Here is a 9,577-nt window from a genome sequence, read left to right as displayed (position 1 = left end):
AAATAAGAGTGCCTGGAATCTTCCTTCCCCTAAAGCTCAGGGACAGCTTTTCCCCACTGTAGCTAGATTTGATTTAAAGATTGAAGTGTTCACTACTCTAATGCTGCCTTGTTTGGTCATTCACAGGGCACAGCACAAACCAGGTGAGGCATGGGAGTCAAGGTAAAGCCGACATCAGCAGTGAGATCCAGGTCTGACTTATCCACTCCTGGAGGAGGTTGGAAAACAAATTTGCGGAGCAAGCCCGAAAAGAAGAGGAACAGCTCCATTTTGGCCAGTCCTTCACCAAGGCAAGCCCTTCGTCCTGAAAACAACCAAGGGAGAAGTTAATGATCAGCACTGTACCTGTGAGTGTTGATGTCTGAGACTTTTGAAACTGGAGGTACAGTCTGGAAGAGCGGGCTGCTGAGGTAGGAAATTTTCCCTTCATTTTCTCTGTATATTAGAGGTGCTGCTGATTTGGTTTCAAACTACGCAGAAGTCTGTAGATATATGAATTTGTTCAGTGACTGTGAGTAAATCCGTGTCTTCCATCTCTCCCAAAGAGGTGATGGATAGGAGAAATGACCAGAAATCCCTCACACTCTGTTCTGTGTCCCTGGCTTTCATTCTTTCCTGAAATCAGGGGGAACTGCCATTAGCCTTGCACCCATACCCCTCTTACCTACGGAGAATGGAATAAATGCTTCTCTCCTAATGAAGTTCCCATTGGCATCCAGGAAATGGGAAGGGTTGAACTGATCCGGGGTTTTCCAGTGTAACTCATCATTCAGAGCAGAGGTCAGCAGTGGGATAATCTCAATACCCTGAAAAGGATCAAAGAAACTCATGGAAGAGGAGATCACGCCCTTAATTGAGCCAGACCGTGTTAATTTTCCTAATGTGAAGAGGCAAATAAGATATGACAAATAGAACTGGGGAATGTTTCTCTGCCCCATCATGGCTCTGTCTGTTTTCAGTAACTGCTGTTTTATTTTTTGGACCACAAAACATTCCTTTCTTACAGAGTCAGATCTTTCAACAAAGGTGCTAGGGTAGATGTTCCACATTTGACATAAAAGATTCAAACCAGTGTGATTTAATTAAATCTCTGGTTAATTGTGATTCAAACAACTGTACCAGACCACAATCTATTGTATGTTTATAATAATTATCCTGGATGCAAGACAAAGGGTCACAGCACAGATTAAACCATGCACCTCTGTGTCTTCAGTTGTGTATGTGTTTCTTCATCTGCTTTAAAGAAAGCTGTGAGGAATCTGTGCAGCATAAATTGCCTGCCTCAGAGCTCACCTTAGGAATCACATAGCCTCGGAAATTCACATCTCTGGGAGTGGATCGTGATACGCCCATGGGGACAATATTGGCAAACCTTTGTATTTCATGTATTACTGCTTCTGTATAAGGCATTTTTTTCCGGTCCTCCAACCTGGGCAGCTCTCCTGGTTCAATGACATGGTTCATTTCTTCCTGAATCTTTCCTTGGAGGGACGAAAGGATTAAGAAGCTGATAACAATCTCATCTTGCAACTGAAATGGCTACCAGTTTGGCAGAGACGAAGAAAAGGGAAAACTTTTAAATATCTGGGAAGAGCAGAAGTGGCTAAGCCAGAGCATGGTGTGGCTCTTTCATGTTTGTTGTTGAGCTAAAGCAGTTTGAATGGAGTCACTACAGTCCATCTCATGCCTGACTCTCATTACACACTTTCGTTACCCCATAACCTTCAACAGAAACCAGATCAGAATCAGCTCCTGAGGAGACCTTTAGTGACGTAAGCCCATAGCCTGCAGGTGATGGGGGAGCTTTACTGTGACTGCAGGCTGCCCCTTAGCCTCCCCCACTTGGCTGGGCTGGTTTATTGCAATCCAGCTGAATAAAATTCCTTTGTAAAGTCAATGGTTGTTATCTCTCTCAGAGCACTCAGAGTAATTACTCTAGACAGCACTGAATGAGTTCCACTCCCTTCCACAACCAAAGCCTTAAGCATGCAAGCAAAAATTGTACAAGAGACTTGTCCTCCTTACTCTGAATCTCTGGGTATTTCATCATCAGAAGCAGCCCCCAGCGCACAGTTGTGGATGTAGTCTCAGTCCCAGCAGCAAAGAGGTCCAGGGTTGAAAACATCAGGTTTCCATTGCTGAAAGCAGTGTGTTGTTTCTTTGACTCCTTCAAAACATGTGGGTAATTCAGCAAGTGATACCCATATGTGACTGTGTTGCCACCATTTTTATCTACATTTTAGCTTTCTGTGACTTATATGTGCTGGAAAACTAAACATTTCATCTCCTGTCTTAGGGCCTATGCTGTGTGGAATTTGTCTGGTCCTAAGCAAATCCTCAGGTCTAGATGGCAGAAATCCAAACACAGTTTATCACTGTACCATTCTTGCAGGAAGGTTTGGGATGATCTCTTCCTTATGTTTGCTGAGTGCTAACTTATTTCACCCTCGTGGGACATCTTGACAACTAAATCTCTTTAAGCAGCAGTTCCAGTGGAGCCATGAGCGAATACAGCACAGCTCACTGTGAGTATGAGCTTTGATGTATTCTGCTCACTGCAGTTCTTCTGTTTCCACTCACTCCCAGTCCCTGACAGATGGCCAGTCCTAAGAATGTCAGAGCTCAGGGACTCAGCTTTAAAGTACCTGTTTTTGCTTCACCAGAAAGGCATCAACAAAGCCTGTTAAATCGTTTTCATTAAGCTCCTCTTTGTGTTCCTGGAAGAGCTTCTGGAGAAAAGCGTTCAATTCACTGATATTCTGTAGCACGGTCTTGGAAGCTCCAGACAGAAATCCAAGGGATGGGTAGAAGTTATATAACTGTGGAGCAAGAGAGGTCTTAATGTTAATTGGCATTTTTGAACACATACTGGTACCCCAAATCATACTGCTGGTCCCTTGTCCTATGCCCTGACATTGGAGGCTGTAATTCCTCCCCCTTCTACAGTCCAAGGAGCTCTGGATTCCTGCAGACATAGAGTGTTCTTTCTGTAATCCAAGGAGGCAGGTTTGGGATTGTGTTTCTGCTTTTCAAAGAGGGTAAAGTTGTTCCTTTTGTGAAGACTTTGGGATTTTTTTCCCTTTTACTAATAAGCTTCACTGACTAAATGCAGGAGCCTGGGAATCTGTGCATTGCAGATACAGAACCACAGATGTGTTCTGTACAGGCTAACTGGCTGATAATGTTCTTGTTCTCAAGAAGCAAGGTGTGGGAGGCCAGGAGAACAAACCCAGGAAACTGGATATCCCCCCAAAAATGAACAGCTAAAACATAAAATTAAGCTCTTACCTGCACCATAGGGGAGCCCAACAACTTAGTATTTTGATTTATCAGCTTCAGCAAAGTTAGAAATACTGGATCATCATATTCAAACCTCTCTCCAAACAATATAGAGCAGATGACATTGGATACAGCATTGTTGAGTATCATTTTCGTATCAAATGGTTTCCCTGTATTTCAAGCAATGATAACAAGTGACACAATGACTATGCTTGTTTCAGTCTGGTTTCCTATGGAAATGTAGTCCTGAGCTCCCAAACAAGCTCATTCCCCACCCAGAATTTGTAGCAGGGAACTCTGTTTCAGTGTTTAAAGGCCTTGGTTCAATAACCTACTGTATGCTGAACTTTAACCATGAGATACTATTTGCTAAGAGTTAAACTTTCATTAATCTTTATTGTTCTGCTAGACCTGTTCTCTGTCTCTGGATGGAAGACTTCACACTCACCATGATAGGATTCAAAATATTTGATAAGGGAATTTACTTCCTCCAGGATTCGGATCTCAAGCGTTCTCTTTCCCATTCCGAAATCTCGCAGTGTGGACAAGGTAAATCTTCTCGTGGCTTTCCATAGCTCTCCATGGCTGAATGCTATGCCTAAAATAAAGGTGTAACATCCTTGTGGCACCTGGGGTTCATAAACATTCTATACACTGGTACCTCCTAAGATCACAAAAAGTCATGTAAGATTATATTCTCGCTCCTTGCTGTGAGAATATAATTAACAGAGAGCTCATTACCATGAAACTTATCCAAGCAAAAGGTCAATTACCATTTCCTTGTGTGATTTTCCTAAATATGGGTATTTCTGCCCTCTCTCCAAACTCTTCAGCATGATTTAAAAGGGCATCCTTGATGGTTTCATACCCAGCCAGCACCACGACCTTCCTGGGTCCGAAATGCACCGTGAAGACATTGCCATATATCTTGGAGAGCTGTCAAGGTGAATAAATATGTTCATTCAAAGCCAGATCTGGACTCAGACACCAGTACTAGCCACTCTAGGTGGTTTCTAGACCAAAAGGAGCCTCCCAGCCCTCCCTGATGTCTCCAGGTGCTGCTGTAATTCAAGCAGTGAGCAACAGCTATCGATTGCCAGCATCTCTGCTTGCGCCCTGTTTGCACAACAAGGTGTCTGCTATCACTGCTCCTATCAGGGGAGTCAGGAAAGTGCCATTGCATTCCTGTGGTGTTCTGCAGTAACAGGCCAGCAATACCACCCTGGGAGGCTGGTTAGAGAATGCTGTAGCAGGCAGGTCTGTTTGTTGTAGTGCTGGTGACCTGAGGCAAGCAGGCGTGCACGCACCTTTGAGGCTGAAGCCACAAACACTGCAAAAACAAAGCCAGACAATAACTCTTTCTTTCAGGACAGCACTTGTCTCTAATTATGGCAAGGTGGGTATGTTGCAGTCATCACAGAATTATTTGCTGGCCACCAGAAACTTGAATCCGTCTAGGAAGCATATTCTGGTAGATAATGTCACAGGAGTGTTAGGCTTTTATAACAAATTAAAAATGAATCATCTGTTACCCAGAAAGGTGGCTTTGACAAGCTAATCATTCTTGGTATTTTAGGCTTCATTTAAACACACTGCAAGCCATCCGCTCCAAATGTCTTCTTGTTTCTGATATGCCTAGGTTACCATTTCCTATGCATTAGATAGATTCCACAAATTGAATTTCAGATTAGAAGCAGCTCCTGTTATTACGCCACACAAATTGAATTTGTTTTCATCGAACAGTGGTTTGACGGCTTGGGAGATAACATTAGCACTGGTTCTTTCATCCCTGGCAGCTCACAGAGTGTGTGGCAGACCCAGGGCAGGGAATCACAGCTGCCTCCGAGCCTCCCTTTGGCCATCTCCTTGCATTAGTGCTTCTTGGCATTCACTCTGGTTTTACTCAGCAGCACAAGTATTGGACATGGCAGGCTTGAAAGCCCAAATAAAACTTCTTGGTAGATTATAGGAAATTAGTCTGGTGCTGTCATGTGACATTTGTACCATAAAATCCCCCAGCACTGCCAAAAATAGTTCATGGTTTCCTACCGAGATCCTCAAACATACCCAGCATCAGATGGGAGCTCAGGACCAGCAGCGCATCAGAACTGATCTCTACAAAATCCTCTGCCCCATAAATCAAGGCAGATGATTTGTGCCTGCTCTAGGAATTCTGTACTTTGGCACACAGGATTGTTGTGTTGCCAAATCCTCCAGTTAGTCCTTTCTTCTACAGCTAACTGGAGGATTGCAGTGTCTGCACTGCCCTCTCACTGCAGATGTTCAAGGGGCTGCAGGAGTTCTCTGGGGGCCAGCTTTCCCCCAACCATGGTGTCCAGTAAGCAGCACACACACAGGGCCTGTGACAGGTTCCTCACAGCACCTCAGTATCCAATTGTCTCTACAGTAACTGGATAAAATCTGAATTCCCACTGAATTGTACCCAGGTCCCTACAGGAACACATCAGACACTTTCTGAAACAAACATTGCCTCTGGCTTTTTAATATTTAAGTCTGTTTTGGTTTTTTTTTTTTTTTGTTTTGGTTTTTTTTTTCTTTTCTCTCTTTTAGAAATATAAGTATCCATGGAGCTGTGTAAGAAAAAGCAATTTGTTTACCTAGACATACAAACTCCATGCATCAAGTCCTCAACCACCCTGGGCAGTGTGTGCAGGGGCTGGGGAGGCAGAGTTGTGCTTTGCATTGCAGAGATATAATTAGTTTCAGGGAAAAAGTGTGGATAAGACATCCTCTTTCCCTCTGCTGTGGAGATGATACCTCTTCTTGCTTCGTCCCTTCCATCCACCCATCCTTCCTAGAGGTCTGGTGGCCGTGAGACATCTCTTGATCACAGCAACGTGGCCAACTCAACTCTTTTACCTGCAGCCTCTGAAGGACTCAGAACACCAACAATTTGGAGTAGATTGCAAGGGTGAGTGGTCTACAGAAAGGATTGTGTGTATTATATTCATATATAGAAATACAAGTGCGTGTGTGTGCACCTCTGAAGGTAAAGTCATTCTGCCAGCCTGCCTGTGTGCCACATATCCCATTGGTGCCCTCCACACAAAGCAAACACAGCCACATCTCTGTTTCCCCAGCTGCATTTCTCGTTTCAGGAATTGCACATTTGCCCCCTGCCTGCTCGCTCAGCCCCTACCTCTGTCAGCGACCGGAACGGCTTTTTCAGGTCCACCACGTTCAGGTTCCCAATCAGAGGAAGAGGTCGTGGCCCAGGGGGCAAATTGCAAACCGACTTCTTGGAGCTGGAGAGAAAGTAAAGGAGAGCAAACAGCCCTACTGCCAAACAGAGCAGCGAGCTGGAGCCCACGTCCTGCAGGAAACTCTGCAGGGCCATGTCCAAAGCCAGGTGAGGGTTTGAGCATCTTGGGGTCCCTTTATAGCCCTTCAGTCATTGCCTGAACACGCCTTCTGGGGAAGTGGCTTTACACAGAGAAAAGGGCTCTGCAGACTTGTTTATGTCCACTTAGATCAGTTGTACTCAATTTTCCTGCCAAATAAAACACCCTCTTTTATTCTGAACCATGGATTATCATAATCTGAAGCTCTTATTTCATCTGCAACAGGGACGGGGTGTTTGTTTTCTAGTGAAGATCTGTGTTGTGGACACGTTGTTCTCCATGTGATTTTGGGGTCAGAACTCAAGGACAGGACCCATGCTGGATTGCTGTCACTGTGCCAGGTGACAGGACTCAGCTGGACCACTGGTGATGCAATGGAGGAAGCAGGACACAGGAGGGAAAGCCCACAGTAATGCATGGCCCAGGGTGCGTCTGGCAAGCAACCCCTCGGGGAGGACAAGACTGACCACGGAGAAGCTGGAATGGTGGTTGTGTGAAGATGTGCTAATTCAGGATTGCTAACAGGAGCAGATCTACTTACAGGTGACAGCTCTAATTCTTTTTGCTTTTCTGCCACCCCAGTAAGATCACCTCCTTGAGCAAATCAATGGGGTTTTTTGCTAGCATTGTTTTGTCTTTGTGCTGAAAATCCCCAACTGGCAATCCCAAAATGCCCCTGAAACCATTTCAGTCACTATTTGGCAGTGTTCTGCCCAGAGAACTGTGTGCCTGGATGGCCATGCCTGGCTCAGCATTTGGTGATGGCTCTGTTTATGAACAGCTGCATTTTTCTAGGAGAAACCATCCCCTGCAGGCAATCCTGCCTAGACTGGGAAAGAGATCCTGAATCCTTGCAGCTTGGGAGGAGCCAGAATCAGACTCTGCAGCTGGCCAAGCAGAGGATGGATGAGGGAGGCTGCCTGAGCAGCTGCTGCCAAGGAGGAGCACATGGCAGCAGTTCTGGCCCTGCAGGTACTGAGTCATGTCTCAAGCCAGGGCAGGGTCCTGCAAGAGCCCACGTGCCCAGGTGACAGCTCCAAGAGCCACCCCCATCCTTGGGGGATGACAACAAATCAGAAGTGACCAAGAACAGGAAGCCACTTGTAAAAATGATGGCTCGAGGGGAAGGAGCTGATTTGATGCTCTATCCCATATTCTCCAGTGGGGATATTTTGCTCCCTAGTTGCAGATTCTGGCAGATTACTGGGCTGTGCTGCTCTTCAACCCTTTAGAAATCTTTAGTTTAATAATTCTTTTGCTAGAATTCTCCAAGGCTCCCGGGTGCAGGCTACACTGATGGAAAAAATGATGATTATTTATTAATAATAATAAAAGTACATTAGCCAAAGGCAAGGGGAATCAATAAACTCTAACTAGATTGACATGAAAAAGGTGCCTGTGTGTCTGCCTGCTCTCCAAGGCTTGTTATCAGGAGTGGAGTTTTCACAAGGGGAAACTTTGCTGTGCAGAGGAGGACCAGGCAGGGTGGGCAAAGAAAGGAGGGCAATGGATGGTCACGTCCATCTCAAGATTTGCTGCACAGCTGTGAGGTCTTGGCCTGCACCCTCCTCTCCCAGACATTTCCAAGAATATCCTGTTCTGCCAGATTCTTCTCTGAGCAAATGGTGTGACTGCTGGGACTCCTGAGACTTTATAAAATGCAGTAAGAGGAAAGAAAAAAAACCCACATGGGGCCAGTTGGGTACCAAAGGAGGAAACCTGTTGCTGTTTTCATAGAGCTCTGTTGGAGCAGAGCTGGCTGCTACCAGAGTGAGCAAAAGCACTTTCCCTAGGATTTTAGTCTGTGATGATAACACAAGGTGAGATCCTTTCTCAAGTAGTGAGCCCATGGACTTGCAGCCTGGTGGACTGGTGTCCTGTGAGAAATGATGGATGAGTTCTCCAGAGGCAGGAAATATTTGTAGTTTTAAAATACACCCAATGTGATGCTCTCACTCCCATTTCTTCCTTACATCCCTCGGCTTCCACTGTGCAATCCTGAACAGCCTTGCAGCCACAGGCTTGCACGTGAGGATCCCACACAGGACTGGGGGAAAACCTTGCTCCCAGCTCATGTCTTTGTCTTTCTACCAGCCCGAAGCAGAACCACCTTCAGGTGAACAGACTTTGTGGGCACAGCTCAGGGGACTCATCAGTTCCTCCTGGAAAATGAGCCTGCTCTTAAACCCCACAGGAACTCCTGTGTGCTCATCTGGAGAAGGTCACATCACCTCCTAATGGGACACAGGTTAACAGTGCTGTGGAAACTGTAGGATAATGCAGGGAAAGAGTTGTTAGAGGCCATAATTCAGTCAATGACTGCTGATAACATCATAAACCATGAGAGTGAACACCAAGTGCTTGTGTGCCATGCAAGGCTCTGCCACTGCTTTACAGCTGCTGGAGATGCCTATCAGCCCATGCATTGTTATCAGGGATATATAAAGCCTGAGCACACCCTATTAAACATTAACATTTTTAAAGACCCAGATGTGTTAAAACTCAGGCTGCTCCTTGCTAATGGATTTTACGTGCCTTGACAAATGCCAGTGCAAAAAGAAATCAAAAGCTTTCCGACTCTGACCTCTTTCAATTTTTCATCATTATTGCATTGTTTTATTGGATTACACCCACTTCTTCCCACCCTACAAATCTCTATTTCTACAGGATCACTACAGGGTAGTGATCAGTATCTTAAGTGTTCACTTTGCTCATTTTTATACAAATGACCCTTTAATTTCTTTTCATTCATCTGTCAGATCCGTATGGGTTGCAAATCTACTTTGGGAAGAAACACTCCTGAAAAATATTTTAAAATATCTTTATTTGATGGCATTTTTAATTTTTTTTTTTTTTTAAGAGATTCCTGGACTGTTGTTAGTTGGTTGGTTGGTTGGTTGGTTTTTTCCATATTCTGAATTGAAAGAATATATGTG

At 44.9% G+C, this 9,577-nt stretch overlaps 1 protein-coding gene across 1 annotated transcript; it reads right to left on the bottom strand.

Annotated features, from left to right (window-relative positions):
* Positions 1 to 6,637, bottom strand: LOC120759571 (cytochrome P450 2K1-like). The gene is made up of 9 exons (XM_040078960.1): positions 6,440 to 6,637; positions 4,053 to 4,215; positions 3,728 to 3,877; positions 3,289 to 3,449; positions 2,646 to 2,819; positions 2,026 to 2,167; positions 1,294 to 1,481; positions 665 to 806; positions 1 to 304 (listed from the first exon to the last, which is right to left on the bottom strand). Exons 1-9 carry the CDS (start codon positions 6,635 to 6,637, stop codon positions 117 to 119), a joined length of 1,506 nt encoding a protein of 501 aa, XP_039934894.1. The 3' UTR covers positions 1 to 116.
* Positions 6,638 to 9,577: the final 2,940 nt, after the last annotated feature.

Source organism: Hirundo rustica, chromosome 15 (genome assembly GCF_015227805.2).
Source record: "Hirundo rustica isolate bHirRus1 chromosome 15, bHirRus1.pri.v3, whole genome shotgun sequence".
Classification (NCBI taxonomy): Eukaryota; Metazoa; Chordata; class Aves; order Passeriformes; family Hirundinidae; genus Hirundo; species Hirundo rustica.
Note: the sequence above shows the minus strand (reverse complement) of the source record. Positions and strands in the feature narration are given on the sequence as shown.